The 18,029-nt window shown below is 38.0% G+C and overlaps 1 protein-coding gene across 1 annotated transcript; it reads left to right on the plus strand.

Moving 5' to 3' along the window:
* The first annotated feature begins 3,950 nt into the window (after positions 1-3,950).
* Positions 3,951-17,546, plus strand: LOC140159550 (uncharacterized). Its single transcript, XM_072183041.1, has 8 exons — positions 3,951-4,043; positions 4,574-4,786; positions 6,639-6,743; positions 12,276-12,476; positions 13,735-13,940; positions 14,068-14,240; positions 15,848-16,062; positions 17,526-17,546. The coding sequence occupies exons 1-8, from the start codon at positions 3,951-3,953 to the stop codon at positions 17,544-17,546; spliced, it is 1,227 nt and encodes a 408-aa protein (XP_072039142.1).
* Positions 17,547-18,029: the final 483 nt, after the last annotated feature.

The raw sequence follows: 18,029 nt of genomic DNA on the forward strand, positions 1-18,029 counted from the left end.
GATATCGCACATGAAAACAGTCACTTGTGCACAACCAGAGAAGATCCGATTTAATCAGTTGAGCTGTTTCAATGAGTGTTATCTTGGTTTAATAGCTTTTAATGGGGTTAAGTCCTGCAAAGGTCGAGATGAATTCTACTGTAGCCATGACTGCATCATGGCTTATTAAAAAGAGGTTAATAACAGTTGAACTATGATAATCCTTATTCAATACTGCGTAAGGCAGAAAACTAATTGGCACATTATACAGAATAGCAATTTGGGAAAAATAACAAGTATCATTTACAAAATTATCCATATCTTGAATAGTATTGATGCTATTTTATAATTTTGATATCAATTAAAGCTTATTGTCTAGTGCTTACATTTTATTCAAATCATGAAATGTCCTGGTTCCTGGTTTTGTCAGAGCGGGTCACAAATGTGCACAACAAAAAATTGGTAATACTCGTACATTAACCCGACTGACCAAGTTTTCCCCGGAAATATTTTCTGGAATTGTGTATGAATTTATATAAAATCACCCGATAAATGGGGGTGAAGGTACTTTTGCATACCTGCTGATTTGCGTAGAAGTGACGTCATAATCGGATTAGCTACCATAGCAATAGATGAATACAATTTTTTAATAGATCGCTCTGCACTACAGCAGGTTACATTCATCGCCTGTCTTCAATCATATAATAGATTGAATATAATACCGCTCTTTTCAAAGACACTAATCTTACAGGTGCAAGTGATTAGCATTGCTTTGACATATATGGTTCAATGCATCGGTACCGCATTAACGTTGCAGTGCGGGGCGATGTAGTCAAAATTGTATTCATATATTGCTAAGGTAGTTAATCCGATTAACTACGTCACTTCTACGGCGTATTGGAGGAGGACGATCTTATGATCTTAGTACTCGGTATGTGCTGTCGGATGCACCTCCCATGCACTTTTTTTTTACAAATTCATTATGGGTGTGTCAAAAACTTGTGACATAGGCCTTCCTGCAGTTATTACCTAAAACCAAAATAATCTAATCCTTAAATTCAACGATCTTTGATAAAATGTTTACAGGTCGGAGAAGACTTCAACAAGTACCAGCCTAAGGTTAATGTTACTCTGTCCCATCAAGTTGTCGATCACGTTGGATGTTTCGAAAGGGAGAATGCTAGCATATTAAATGCTAGTCTCAAAGCTTGGTTCAACGATTACGTCCAGAAAATTGGAGAGACTCTTGCAACTGTGGATTTGCACGCTTCGTTTTACCTGGTTCAAAACGATGAAAACCTCATAAGGTGATACATTTTGCTGTTTGTTCTTAATTTCAAAGTGCCGCATGCTGGTTATTAGGGTTTGACACAATTTGCTGACATAAGCATTTCGTGATTACATCATAAATCAAATGTATCAAAATTCATTTTTATGTTATCGATATTATATCTCATCATCATCTTTCGGTTGCGGAGCAGGCGACCACAAGTTTTCTCAATACACAGCGAACTTTGGCAAGTGTGCGGGTATAATGCAGGTTACATATGAGGTGCATGTGGACGTCAATGCTTTCTTTTGCCATGAGTTTTGCCATGAATTGGTATACTTTTTTCTTTTTATGCATCAACAGTGGTGAGAACTTGGGTCCTGCATTGTCACAATTTCCAGTGCAAACCTTTTTCCCACTTGAAGCATGCATCATGAAATCAACCAACTTTCTTACAGGTTAGTGTATACGTTGGCATTATCACGGCGCAGCCGGTCACGTCAGTTACTCGCGTGCCTACACCGCCGGCAACTTTGTTATGCGCGGATTGATAAAAATGAAACTAGAGGTAATTTGCGCTCACAGAGCGCAGACAATCACAAGGCATGTAACCTCTTAATTTTACCGATTACTCGAAAAATCAAATCCTATCAGAAAGGTGATGATACGTGATCTGGAAAGAACTACAGACTTGACATTTAATATGGAATACTTTTTCGCAAAATTCCAAGACTGGTCTGGTAGAGGTCTGCATAAACGGCACGGGCTAAATATTAATTGGGGTGTGTCGGGAGATGTGTAAAATAATTGTTTGACAGAAAATGTGCTTTCCATTAGTTTACATTATGGCGCTCATAATGTAGTGAATTAGCCTAAAATGGCGGATTTAAGGAGACTAAATTTGATTTTTGTGGGGGTAAAATTTTTGAATTTGAGCAATATTATTCTGATATTATCAAATTCATTGAGGTTTGAGGCGATTTTACTGAAACTGAATACCAATAAGTGTTCGTCTGAACTAAAATGCATCTGTGATCTACCAGTTTTGAAAGTGGGAGGAGCTTTAACAAATATTGCTCTTAAAAGTGGTACGCACTCAGAAAGTTTGAATGGTCCCCGGGGGCCAAATGTTATAAACTTACTGTACACAAAGTATCAGTGTGAGTTCATTGGACAACCAGGAATCCACACAGTTGTTTTTGAACAGTAAGTTTATAACATTTGACCCCAGGGAGCCATTCAAACTTTCTGAGTATGTACAGCTTCTAAGTACCCCATTTTAGGCGCCCTCCTGTTCAAAAACTTGGTACATTGTAAGTGTATTTCAGCTGTGATGAATGCCAGTTGCTGACGAAGTTTAAGAAATATCACCTCACACCCCTATAAATTTGATAATAACATAACCATGTTGCATAAAGTCTGAAATAATGTGTCCCCCACAAAGCTCAAATTCAGCCTCCCTTAATCCGCCATTTTAGGCACATTAGCTACATTATGAGCACCATAATGTAAATATGTGGAAAGCACATTTTCTATCAAACAATTATTTTACACCATCCCCCGACACACCCCATTTAATATTTAGCCCGTGCGGTCTATGCAGACTCCGTCCAAACCAGTCTTGGAATTTTGCGAAAAATATTCCATATTAAATGTCAAGTCTGTATAATTACAAAATGATGCTATTAATACTATTCTTAACCTTCTACAACTAAATCTACATAATTATACATTAATACTCAACAAAGTTGCATAAGCGCAATATCTATAGCTGAGGTGATTAAAGGCGCCAGTTAAAAATCAACATGGCTATACAAAACTGAGAAGAAAAAACCTATTATTATTAATACATGTACAACTCTTGAAGCAGTCAGCTGACTTTATACACGATAGGAGGCAGGGATTTGTATATAGTGCATATGTGACCCGTTACAGCGAAAGGTACCTTATGTCGGCTGCTACAAGTGTCTCTTTTTCCCCAATGTTGGCAGAAAATATCAAACAATAATGACAATCTGAAGTGGCGGTCATTTCAAATCATCTACAAGTCAACGAGGTTCAGGAATGTCCTCTCATTGTTAGTGGGTGGCTAATACATACCTATACAAATACAATACAATGCTTTTGTAACCCACCACTCATGCCACTTGAACAGGGATTAGCCATATCAAATAAAGACTAGAGCTGTATAACAAACAGTTCTATAGACAGGTACAAGCTTATTATCCTCTACAACAATAGGATTAATGATTGGTTTAGAATGCATTTGTTACTAGCAAAATAAGGCATATGTAGCTCCCGACTTAAGGTACCTTTTGCTGTAACGGGTCACATATAGTGTTTATGCATGTGAAGTGTCTCAGGTCTGATACCCCCTGAGCACTACCTGCCGATCTAACATTGCCTCTGATTGGTCAATTACATGATATCTTCATTTTAATCACCAATCAGAATGGAGCTTTGCAAATTATTTACCCCAATTGTTTTACGTGGTGAAATTATTCTAACAATGTTGCTGATTGGTCCAATTGATAATGAAAACTTCTTTTGGCCAATCGGCAGGTAGTTCTCATAGGGTTAAGCCAAATTGGTTTTTTTTTAACATTCAGATTTGAAAGATGCCATTGTGGTTAACATTGGAGGAACGCAAACTACTGCAGGAGTTTTAAAAGACGGGAAGGCAAACTTTCAGACCTCAGTCATGGAAGTGTCTGGTATTAAAGCCTTCAGGCGAAGTCCGTATGTGGTGACTTCCAGCCTTGGGATGTTTTCTATAGTACACCATTCAGAGCAGGCAAGTATTATAATTGAAAATGAAGCGTTTGTAACAAAACGTTAGTCCGTTTATGAGAGTGTCATATTCCATATTACTTATGATGAAAGTGGCGTTCGGGTGACTGATTATTTGGAGAATAAACGATACGATTTTTTGTCTTTACTATCCTCTACCGTGTGATAGACGACAGTCAGGTCCAATATTTTGAGTAGTGGATGTCGGCGCATGGGTCTTGCAGAGTTGCAGTCCTTGAGTTAAGTCCAAAAGAACGCTTGCTCACCACCCTTTTTAGATTCACCGGGTCCAAATTAGTAAGGATACTTATACGTTATCAACTTTTACAAACACGTGCCTTAGGAAACCTGAATTATTGAAATTCTGTCTAGTCTACTTCTGCTATATGCAATGATATCACCATGCTTGCCCATGTGGGTTTCATGTACATATACCCATTGTTTACCAACGTCGGTTATTGTTTGTATTATTACTCGATGAAAAGGAAGGTGAACGAAAATAATTCCCACTATTTCGAATTTCCAACATTTTAGGATGTACACTCCATTGGTCCAGATAGCGTAGATGTAGCCACTGAGGCATTGGTGTTTGGTGGAAGTATTTTAACATGCCTGGACGTAGCAGTAGCAGCAAAACTCATCAGTATGGGGGATCCGGGGAAAGTGGAGCATCTTAGCAGCGATTTGGTTCCGCATGTTTTACGAAAGTTCCGAGAAATGATAGAGGATCTCATTGACAGGACAAAGGTATTATTCATTGAAATTAAAGGGGCACTTTGTAATCCACGGCCTCATCCCCCAACTTAACTCCAAAAAAGACTACATCATGGTTGTGTACATACGACTTATTGCAGATTCTTAATATTGTCCAATTTTTATTTTTGGGATGTTTCATCCCTAAATTACAACACAATAGCCTACAGATCAAGGTGATAATACATTGTATTTGTGCGCATAACTGCCGAATTCAACGTCAGAATCAATTTAAAATTAAATTAAAACAAGCTTTTTCGTGGATATCTACCGGTATTAATTAAACCATACTCATAAAAGATCCACGAAATGAGGCGAATGGGATGATATGAGCCATATTTGGCCAGTTTTTGCAATTTTAAAACTGGAGTGTACATATTGATCTTTAAGGTGTGCAAAGGAAGCCAATAATCGCATTTATATTTCCATGGGTCTTGCAATCCTTGAGTAAAGGCGAATAATATGTGACTGGACACCACGAATCAGCCGTAAAGTCGGCCCCGGTCAATTTTGGTTTATTTCGTGTTTAGAAAATATATATCATAACCTTTAAAATGGTATACCATTTGACTTCAACCGATATCCAGAACGAGCGGGGTTATGGTTTGTTGAACTCTGATCCTTCAAGAAAATTGTCCTTTTTTCGGTTCTACATGTGTCTCTTTTTCCACATTTCTGGTAATAAATATGAAACAGTCATAATTGGCGGTCATTTCAAATCATCCCCAAGTCAACGGGGTTCAGAAATGTCCTGTCATTGTTAATTGTTGGTTATACATACCTGGACAAAATAAAATGCTTTGTTATCTACCACTTGAACAGGATTTAGCCAAACAAACAAAGACAAGAACTATTTAAGGTTTCTATAGAAATAGGTAGAAGCTTATTATCATCTTCAGCAATATGATTATTGATTGGTTTAAACAGTGTTTGATGAGATACTTGTCGCACCGAATTGAGATACCTATGAATATGACCATCACACACATTTTACACTGTAACTCAGAATACAATTTGCCGAGTTTACGGCTCATTCGTAATGTAGTGTCCACTCACATATATCAAACCGAAAGCTTTGGGTGTTTTGCTCTTGGAGCTCTTACTGCAGATGCTCGAATTGCAGGCTTATTTAATTTGGGATGGGGCTGTGATGGGTTTTTTTCCCAATAATTTGTTTCCAAAAATCGAAAGGTGGGATGGTCCTGGAGGTGATTTTGCACCTGTTTGTCCCATTCTTTTCGCTGGCATTTTATTCTTTACGTTGTCTTAATTGATTATTAGTATGTGCAATATTTATATGATATATTTATCTTTGTAATTGTATATGAGCCAGTGATGAAGCATAATAAATAAATAAATAAATAAATAAATAAATAAATAAATAAATAAAACCGACAAACAAACAAACATGCACATGGGGAGGACATGACACCCCTTATTGAAGCATTGGGATATCTTTTGTAGAACCCATACCATTCCTATTGTCAGCTTTATTTGTCTCGCTTTATTTGTCTCAATATTTGAAGGCAATTACACCGCTAAGTCATGCTCTCCTCTGACCCGAGTATGTCCTTAGCTCTCTTTCTCCTCTCTCTCCCTTCTTTCTTTCCACAACTTTTCTTTCTTTCTTTCTTTCTTTCTTTCTTTCTTTCTTTCTTTCTTTCTTTCTTTCTTTCTTTCTTTCTTTCTTTCTTTCTTTCTTTCTTTCTTTCTTCCTTTCCTTCTTTCTTTCTCGCTCCCTTTCCCTCTCAATTATTATAATAGCTCTTTCTCGATTTGTTTCTTTCTGGTGTTTCATTTGTTATGGGATATATGAAGTTTGGACTTGTTTCCTTCGTTTATACAGGAAAGTTCAGAGGATATTCCGGGAGTGTTTCTTGGATTTGGCAGCACATTGATAACAGATCCATTGAGTGGGATATCTCAACTGGTAAAACCACAACACTATGAGGTAATGTACCTGTACCGGCTTATTCCGAGATTTCTATATTCTGAGAACGTTGAAGCCCCTTAAGCTGATGTCAGATTGTTCGACTATTAGGACCAACTTAAGCAGCCTTGTAGTTTGGATGAACCCAAACATGCTTCAATTAAATAAAACAAAAACTGAGCTCTTCATCATATCCAGCCCACGATTCGAACACTCTATATCAGAGGTGAGGCCGATCTTTGGATCTGACATTATTGTTCCATCTTCTACCATAAAGAACCTTGGTGTTGTGTTTGAACGTTATCAATGTCAATTCCATGTAGCGAGAAGCAAACAGAGCAAGCGTTAGAAAAATCCAAACCATGCATTGATTGTGTATAATGTGTACTCTGCGTACTACGCGCAGTGCTTTCGTACGCGTTCGCGTCGCGTAGGCTTGATTCATTTTCGTGCGGGTTGATGCATTTATAGTTGGTTCTATTTTCCAATATATTTAGTGATAATTAGCTCATTTGCAACGCAAATTAGGCTATTGTCATGGTCTAGATTTCTCTATGTTTTTTACTTTCTCTTGCTACATCGTTTGAGTAATGGAGCTGGTAATTTGAGGGGGCGATCTTTGCATGATCGTTCATGATTGTTACTTATTTAGCTAGAAAAATTCGGACAGGAAGTGTGATTTTTCGTTACGAAAATTTGTATAAAATTTCAGAGAATAGTCTCCTTTGCAGACTGTTTGTCGTGCTGCTCATATTACAAACACTGTACAAACTCCTTGATCTGGCGATGCTGTTGCATTTTGTAAAAGAGATGTTGAATTGTGTTGCTTCAATGTTTGCTTTTCAGTGTTGCTTTGCCTTACATTCGGCAAGTCAATAGATAAAGCACCAATTTGGGCTCGTGCTGTCTATAGGCCCTTACTTCTATGCACGAGCCATGAGCAAGCAGTGTCTCAAATTCTCCCAATTAGTGCACATTCAGAAATTGTAGCAAAACTTTGTTTATATCATTGGCACTGACACATTTAATGCTACAACATTTAATGGTTTATTGGTCTTGCACAGATCCTGTATGTATTATTAGCATGGAAGAAATTAATGTCCAGACTTTGTGTCATTTTAGCATATTAACTCCTACTTGTTAGGTCATTGTTAAGGTGGTGTTAAAGGCATAGGGAAATCATGAATTCCAACATTTTTGCAAATATCTCCAAAACCTTTCATGATACAATCTCAAGTGAGTTTGTACTTATGTAGGGATATGTTGGCCATGTTATGAAGGTAATAAAACCGTTGCCATGGTAACCAAGCAGTCGCTATTGGCTTCTGACCAATCACATTGACAGTTTTTCCCTGTTTTTTTCGCAAACCACTTCATTTGTCCCAATAAAAGTATACTCACATGTTGAGTCATGTTCCTGCGCACCTCCACTGATTTTCCCGTAAAAAAAATCCCAGTGGAATTCCCCCTGGGGGGTCAAAGTTTTTGTTTTGGCCACAGATTCCATATTACTTACAAACTTTTTACGGGAAAATCAGCGGAGGTCATTCTTGATGTTCTTGATTTGACACCATTTCCGAATTTATTTGGACATGTGCAATTTCAACCATATAAGGGCAGTATCCAGGTCTGAAATTTCTCGGTCCCTGGATAGCAATAATCAGAGGAGGTAGGGTGCTGAAAACACTGCCGAAAATTTTTTTAAATTATTATCTTCTTCTGTGCCAAAGATGAAAACGATCCAAAGATCTTTAATTTGCATTTAAAACCACCTTAAGTTGTTGTAAATTTCTCAGTATCAATAAAATGACTGAGCAAACACAGATAATGGAGGAATTATCTGTGGAGCAAATTTTAATTTATTAAAATACCCTTAATTCCAATCAGTTAATTCCAATCATATACAATCTGATTATATTATCTTCTGTGCCAAAGATGAAAACGATCCATAGATCTTTAATTTGCATTCTATTACTCTTACGACCCATTATTCAAAATCGCGCACTGTGATTTGTTAAAACACGTCACGAGAGAGCCCATTATTCTGCATTATTATGTTTTGATGGATCCAAGTTGTGATAATATTGGATCCAAAACATAATAATGATAAAATTGATGCTTTACGCCCAATATTTATTGGTCTCGCTATGAGTTTTAAAATATTGACTCGACTACGTCTCGTCCAATATTTTAAAACTCATAGCTCGACCAATAAATATGGGCTCAACCGATCCAATTTTATATCAATAATGGGTCAAGCGCCGTAACACATTCTACGCACATCATTACGCTTGGTTACGCGTACAATATTTCCGCGATACTCGCTGTCACTTACGCGTACGCCCTCCACCTTGAAGTAAACAACTTAAAATATTTCTGCCAAAAAATTATATTTTCTCTTTAAATCGCACTATTTTCTGGTAATAGAATTATTTACATAAAGGATAATGCATTACCCTTTATTTCTTAATTTAAAACCACCTTAAGTTGTTGTAAATTTCTCAGTATCAATAAAATGACTGAGCAAACACAGATAATGGAATTATCTGTGGAGCAAATTAATACCCTTAATTCCAATCAGTTAATTCCAATCATTTACAATCTGATAAAAAAAACTAAACTCATGTGTAAAGGGCTGTAACTACAGATCTATAATACACAGTAAATGAAAATATCATTGGAAAGAGCAATTCAAATTTCAATAAAAAAAAATTAATGTAACTGCTCACAGCAAACCCAAGAATAAAACCACCCATATTTAGCGGCACACAAAGTACACAGGTTCACTTCCCACATACCTAGTGTATAATAGGCATATTTTTAACATAATGTGACATAAAAATGAACAAATATGCTACAATAATTATTATTGAACCTTACCTCTGGCAAAACTACATTTTCCCAGATTATTGTGCAATATATTTATTTGTATGGCGCAGTTGTATACAGGTTACTGTATATTACTATATATTGGTTATAGATGGTACATTTAACTCCACTACTTCAAAAATACGCACTCACACAACAAAAATCCTAACATTCCCAGCAACCAACTCTACACAACTCATCCCTATAAAATATCTTCAACTATAAACTACAAACCAGCAAACATGAAACAATCCAATTATACCAAATCTACATTGCCTGCCCAATAAGGGACCCCATCTAGTGGGCCTGCGTGCCTGTTCGGGGTTCAGGGCAGCTAAAAATAATTTGAACGTGAACTGCTGTTTGGAATATTTTCTGCGATCATGGAGCCGGAGCGCGAATTCGTATGAACACGTGGTGTCTGTGTACAAGGGCTAAGCCCCAGCGGAGGTTCAGGCAGAGGCAGTACCGGATGTTCCTGGATTAGGCGTGTGGAGGAAATCCATCCCATCTTTGCATGGGGTGATCCCATGTTATCCCATCTTTGTCTACCCCATGCTTGCCTATTGGCTTGCTAGTTAAAAATATAGTAAACCAGGAACTTGTCGCCATGTGTGCACTGGAGCAAGATGGGAGCTGGCTAGCCCGGGATCTTGTTTACAATCAGATATAAATGAACAAACTGGCAACAGTTTATGAAGACGTCTTTCACCAATCTTTGCATGAAATCCTTCGATTTGAACTCCGAGCGCAGTATATTTCATTTCTTTATTTTATACTCAAAACGTGTATGTTATGCGAAATATAACAGACGTCACTACAAATGTGATATTTACCTAAAGTACCTCGGTTTTTAAAGTCCGCCGCAGGGTCGAAGGTTACGTCAATTTTTTTTCTAATATCGCCAACTCTGCACATGTCGCATATGCGCCAGTAATGACATTTATGTATATCGTTAGCTACGCTAGCCCTTACATGAGCTTTGTGGAAGAGATGTACGCTAGCCCGTACATGAGCTTTGTGGAAGAGGTGTTTCTGTGGCACGTTGTATTGAGCAGGGCTACGAAATCCACGGTATCGTGGTACCAGCGTTCCCACTAAACTATTTTAGTGCTAAAACTGAACTAGAACGAAGTGACGTATCGAGAAAATTCGAAGACGTGATGAAAGACTAAGATTTCTACCACGGGGAATACCCCCGACAGCCAATGAAAAACAGCTTTTCTAGGGAATCCCAGCAGCCTGCCCGTAGAATCGCTCGCACATATTCAGGTACAACAATAAGGCGTTACCGCATGTTACTTTCTGTGTACGATCGTCTGGTCTGGAGTTCATGTTGACGCAGCAGCGTTAGAGACTACAGTGGATCGAGTCATACGAAATTAAAATCAAGACACGGCATCTGTTTATTTGTTTACATAACATTCCTGTCATCTGATGTTCAAGTGGATTTTTTTAGTTTAATCGTCTACAGCTACAGAACCGTGTTGCCAAGCTCATCTAAATATATGATCATACCACACCTCCCTCTCCTTCATGAACTCCATTGGTTACCAATAACAAGTCGCCTCCACTTCAAGCCACTTCAAACTCATTCAGCATTTAACATTTCCAATAGAAGTGGATTACGTTCTGCCCAGGACACCAGGTTTCTCACTGTGGTGATAAAGGCTTCTTTGTAGCGGGACCTTTTCTTTGGAACAAACTCCCTCACCATATGATCCGTCACGCTCACGATCCGTCACGCAACCTTCCGGTCTCATCTAAAATCTTATTTATTTGACAATTGATTTTTTTGTCACGTGTCCTATATATATCACCTGTATCAACCATTGCTTATGTCACACACACTCTCAATGGTAAAATCGTCAATATGATGTGCTGATAATCTATGATGGTTTCTTGATTTTTTTCACTGTGTAATGGCTAGTCTATAATCATGATAATAATATTGATCCCATGTTGCACCACTTTCTCTGTAGCCCTAGGGGGTGGTGCAATATGTGTACCCCGGGGTGGTGAATTCTGAAACTGGTCTGCCAAATTTTTTTGCATATTTGAACATCTTTCTAGCGTTTTCCTACACCGTAATATAGAAACAGTGCTCAAAATATCTGTGCCAAAAAATCGCTTGCCCCCCCTTTCGACCTGTGAAAAAAAACTTGCCCCCTTTTGGCCTGCCAAAAATCTTTGCCCCCCCCCCTATAATTCACCACCCCGGGGGTACACAAAATTATTGCACCACTCCTAGTTGTTTTTGTTTTAATGGAAAACTGATCAAACTCAAATATCCTGCAGTATCAGTGGTCCATAAAATTGTAGCAGAGAAGTGGGAGTAGATCTGGTCAACAACAAGCCATTAATAACCTGTGGAGTGGCAGGCTTTTATGATTACATGACCAAGTAAATAGCGCCCTCACAATTTTGGAAGATTCATTGATAATAAATTTTACCGTCTTAAGGTTGTCAAAAAGACTTGGTCAAGTCTAATATTGATTAAGACACCAAATTTAAGTCCCAGTGAAGTCCGAAAGTCCCACCAGTCAGCTAAAACGACAACCTCTAGTAATCGATCATGTTCAGCTACTTAAAGAAAATATTAGATAATAAAATGTGAACTGATTATCTGTGGTGGTTCCTTTTTAGTTTTGTAACGTGTCGTTTTCAACTGTTCACACATTTCAGTTTGCGGAGGCTGTTGGTGCTGCTGCCATGTCAAAAAAGAAAGGTGGACTTTTTCAATCTGCATTTGGCGTTAGGGGAAGAAATGTGGCAGCCACAGATGGCGGCCACAATTATCCACACTGTTCCCGATTCGAATTATCTTCAAGACACGACCACAATTTGTACTTACGACACAAGGCTCTGACGACCTCAATTCGACAGGTAGAGTTAAAGCAATAACTTATAACAATATCTGACATATCGATAGATCTTTAAAAATGCTAAAATAACATTAATGTAATTATATACACGTTAAATACAGAAAGATTTAATTTGCATTCCTATTATTCAATTTTCGATGCCTGCATTGTGATTCAGCGTGAGAAACGGTTGGCTTTTATAGCTGGGCTATTTTACTTCGGGATCCCGAGTCTAAATTTATCTAAAATCTTGAAAGATTTCATAGTTTATCAATGTACATTGGTTCGTAGTTTATCAATGTACATTGCAATACTTTTTTATTGTCCGTTTGCCTAACTATTACTTCCGAGGACTTACATATGATATCACACCAACTCAACGAGGACCCTGTACGTGGAACAAAAATGTACACTCATCACATGCACACCCTACCGATCACAATTTGCACTTCGAGGACGCGTGTTTAGGTCCTCGTTGTACACAGGCATACAATGTAAGTGATGGCGACTTTGTTTGGTTCATATCCACACTGGTAGATTAGTAAGCCCAAACTGATACCAGAGCAACTGTGGCTCTAAAGCCACGAATGTCAGGCAGTGGCTTCTGATTGACCTCATTTTGATCTTTGAGCTCGAATAAACTCTAGTTGACTGCTCATGCTCCCTCAAATCAATACCATTTGCATCAAATTTAAGCCTAATCGGGCCCTTTTAACGTTTGACCTCATTTGACCTTTGACCTCGGGTGATTTTTTGTATATTCCCCTTACATCAATTATGCTTGGCAATAAGTTTAAGCCAAATCCGGCAAATTTTAACATTTGACCTCATTTGACCATTGACCTCGGGTGACCACAGGTTGACTTTTTCATGTTTTCCTCTTATCAAGGATTCCAATCAGAGCAATTTTTAATTTGACCTGCCCTTTGACCTCAGATGACCTTTGCTATTTCATACTCCACAAGTGCCGGGCAACTTAAAATTTCACCTGAACTTTGATCTCGGATGACCTTTGCGGTTTCATACTCATTTCCCCCGAGTTACAGCCCAACCGGAGCATTTGATCTGGCCTTTGACCTCGGATAGTGGGATAAGTAAGACACCAGAAGTTTGGGTCAGTGCTTCTTGTGGCCAAGTTTGGTCAAAAGTGTCTGGCACTAGTAGCATTTTTAGGTTCTACTAAAGAAGAATGAAAGAAGATTTTGGAGCTTCACAGTATATCAGGCTTTATTTTGATTTGTTCACCATTAACCAAAGCGTCCTTTCACTATTTATTTCAGTTCACAGGAATGACAGATATCAACGTGAGTGATCCGACCATAAACTCCGATGGTGAATGGGAGCTCTCAGAATATGATCTTGAATTATTAAGTGTTGGAGTTGGTATACTCGGCAGTGGTGGAGGAGGAAGCCCAGAGCTTGGAAAGCTAATGGGCTTGCAACAGCTCAAGAACGGCAAGAAGATTAGAGTTAAAGTCCCGGAAAGGTATGTCATAAATGTTTTTCAATTTCTTATATAACACGTGCAACGCCCGGATGCAACGAAGAACTGGCCATTCTCTAACTTCATGTTAATTTATCGTATGAGTGTTCCGTATTTTATCATTCAATAGGCTCAGAAATGACGAAATGACAACGATTACTGCGTTGATGGGAAGCCCAGCCGTTTTTCTCGAGAAATATCCAAACGGTTTTGAAGGAACAAATTCCTTGAAATGCATTCAAGATTTGTACCAATGTGGATACAAACAAGACAGAGACAATTGGTCAATTACGTGGAAACCAGGTTAGATAGAGCCTCGTGTCATGTTCACTGTAACAAAATATCTTTATATTCAGCATGTGAGCGGATCTGAAAACTTTTATACAAAATAAATTCACTAAACTGATATATAAAGACACGTTTTATATGTATATAAAAAGATAGAAGATAAAGAAGGGGTAGAGGGAGAAGTTGAAGATGGCGAAGACATCGAGCGGGAGGAGGTGGGAGGAGGAGATGAAGAAGAAGAAGAAGGAGAAGAAGGTAGAGGAGGAAGAGGAGGAGTACAAGAAGGAAGAGACTTGTAGCCATGTAACGTGATGAATTACGTGAAAGAATAAATTCGCAATGTTAAAACAAGATTTATATCTGCTGCCAATAAAAGATTAAAGTCTAGTCTTTAAAATTGTAGTTTAAAAATTCTTTATGCATCAGCATCGAAATGCAACGAATAAACACACCTAAATATTACTAGTACGTTAAAATATGACGGGCCCGGTTACGGGTTGAACAACTTATGGTCCACCAGTGTTAAAGCCTTAATGTACGATTTCCGTCAAATTTTTTTAAATTTTTTTATTCTCTATTCAAAATGTTGAAATAATATTAGTAATAACTGGCAGGAAGGGTTGCTGTCCATTTTAGGTTGAAATAACAAGGTAAAGTGAAAGAAACCCCACTGGTTATTTTGGCCATTTAACACGCAGTTCTATGGGAGGACATAAAGTCATAATAAAAATTATGACTTTATGTCGAACTTTGCAATGTTTACCTACAAACACAACAAATTTAGCTGATTCCATTAAAGAGCAAGTTGTGACATGTGTAAACATTACAAATATGCAAAAAAAAATCAGGTTTGAAAAAAATAAACCAATTTCATATTATAAGATCGTACATTATGGCTTTAACAGGCTCTGTCAATGCAATGTATCCTCACAATTTGACAGCTTTAATAATAATAATAATAATAATAATAATAATAATAATAATAATAGTAATAGTAATAGTAATTGTAGTACTATAATTAAAGACAGAGATAAAAACAATTTATCGCGTCTGATGTCACTGTCAATTACAATCCTTGATTGGTTTACACAGGTTAATCAGCGCGTAAAAGGAAGACCGATCTATCTGGTGCTGATCGGAGAAAAGGAATAGCAGCAAATGGCGAAAAAGTTCGTACTTTTACAAGGCAAAAAGCAGCTTTTCTAGGTATTGTGGACATGGTGCCTTCACCAAAGAAAGTTTCCCACTATAAAGACCTAACTTTTGAGATGGTTTGCATGTCGAAATGTGCAAAACTAACAATAAGGCGCCCGGTTATAAATCCGCGTTCAGCAAGTCATCATCACGACACTTGTAAACAAACCGTGCTCGAGTTTGATTGACAGGTGACGTCAGACGCGATAAATTGTCTTTATCTTTGTCTTTCATTATAGTAGTAGTAGTAGTAGTAGTAGTACATTTCCGTTATGAGATCAAAGGCCTCCGCTTATGCATAATTTAACAGGCCACTCCCACTTTCACAGAAGAAAGGAATCAAAGGCTACTGCTTATGCAAGACTTATGCATATTCATAGATATAACAAAACATATTTAACTATAAAACCAGTTTGCGTCTTTTGTAGCTGGTACCGTTCTTCAAGATGACAATAAAGAACAAGTTACATATGATCAGGACTTTCCAATCGTCTACAATACTCCTGAAGTTGACAATATTGGAGCCTTGATACCAATGGAATCAGGAGGAGCTAATACACTGCAAGCGCTTGTTGTAGCCGCACAAGCAGGCCTGCCAGTGCTCGACTGTGACGGTGAAGGCAGGGCTGTCCCAATGCTACAGGTAATAAAAATTGCTTGGGGGCTCATGCAGTATGACCAGGGCCGGATTTACCTTTTTGGGGGCCCTGGACCAGTCCAAAATTTAGAGGCCCCCAAACGCACTGTGAGGAAGGCATGTGTATTCAAGTGGTTACTAGGACAAGATGTTACTAGGAAGCGCGCAAAAAATTCAATTTTAGCCCAAATTTAAGCTGAATTTTGCTATAATAATGCCACTGCGCGCGAAGCGCTCAAATTTTGCTAATTTCTGTACCCTATTTTGGTCCAATACATGGTATTTTTCAGCTAAAATGGAAGATTGCACAAGGCAATTTTGGGGGCCCTGGGCCCGGGCCCATCTGGCCCTATGGTAAATCCGGCCCTGAGTATGGCATGTACAGGGGATAGTACGGAACATTTTGTAGATGTTGCGGGTGGGAATGTATTTTATATAAATACAGTTGATGCTTTGTAACAACATGGATAATATTATTCCTCATTATATATTAGATACAAGATGTGGTCATAGACCACAAACCTAGCTGGGGTGTGTTGGTGTTTTGGAGCAATGACCTTTGAGTTTGACCTCAAATGACCTTTGCGGTCTGATACTCCCAAGTGCCGGGGATTTTTTCCAAGAGTTACAGCCTGATCGGAGTAACTTAAAATTTGACCTGACCTTTGACCTTGGATGACCTTTATGGTTTAGTACTCCCCAAGTGTCAAGGATCAATTCCCCCGAGTTACAGCCTAATCGGAGCAAATTTGCATTTGATCTGACGTATAGATTTTCACATCTGATCTTTTTAGAGTATCAATTGTGTACAAATTAATTAAATCAGAGTTTTAAGAGTATGCATATAAATGGGCGAGTGGACTACGGAGAAGTCTAGCTGTTACTTGATCCATTACATTTGGGAAGTATGAAAGTTGAAATAATGTAAATAAGGTCAAAAACGTCAGAAATGATTAATGTAGTCCATTAGCCAGTGCCATGACATAAAATTAATATAATAAAAAGCACGTATAAGTCTATAATTGTAAGAGTATTGGATCATTTTGAATGTTAGTAATTGCGAAACGCCAGCGGTAGAGGCAATTAATAAATGTTTATATCAGCGATTTCCTCGATTCCTGCATGACGATTTATGAATATAATACAATAGCGGATTTCAATATATTTGAAGTGGAAGTCGGGTAAATAAACCTCGTCGCGTTGCTAAATTTCACTTATTCTTTTTCATTAACTAACCGTTATTCATTATTTTTTAAACTTCGGCAAAATCTCGACCGATGATGATCAGTGTGACGATGATGCGATTCTATAGAAAATATCTGAAAATAAGGTCAAAGGTTACACAATGTTATCCAATGTTTATCTATTTTTTTATTAAACATTTGCCACATGTCAGGTTCCTTTTTCTTCTGTTTTTAATAATTTGTGCTTGTATGATGTGGTTTATTGATATGATGTTAACAAAACAGTTTGACCATGTTCACAGATGATCGGACCTGCTATGTACGGTCAATCCTTATATCCAGCTTCAGTCAGTGGTGACAAGGGGCAAAGGGTTGTAGCATTTAATGGTCCATCCGCAGGTGCTCTGGAATCGTTTTTCAGAGATCAAGTGGTGGCAATGGGGTAAGTCATTCATTACGTAAGTATAAACTAAGACCGTAATATGCGGAATACTCAATGAACTCTCATATCTGTGCTGAACTAAAACAATTTACAGGCAGTAATTATATATAAGGTGAAATAGATGATAAATAAACAACCTTAACACCACGGTTCGAACCCAAGTCCCCACGTAGTGCCACTGACCCAGATACGATACAAACTACAGGTATAGTCGACGACAATGTCATGTGCTTCTATAAAATTGTTGAAGCATTTTTGAGTAAAAGTTTATCACCTAGGTATCTTTACTTACCAGCTTACTAATTTGGACATGCTGAATCCAAATATGGCGGTGCGCAAGCATTATT

The sequence above is a fragment of the Amphiura filiformis genome, chromosome 8 (assembly GCF_039555335.1).
Source record: "Amphiura filiformis chromosome 8, Afil_fr2py, whole genome shotgun sequence".
Taxonomy (NCBI): Eukaryota; Metazoa; Echinodermata; class Ophiuroidea; order Amphilepidida; family Amphiuridae; genus Amphiura; species Amphiura filiformis.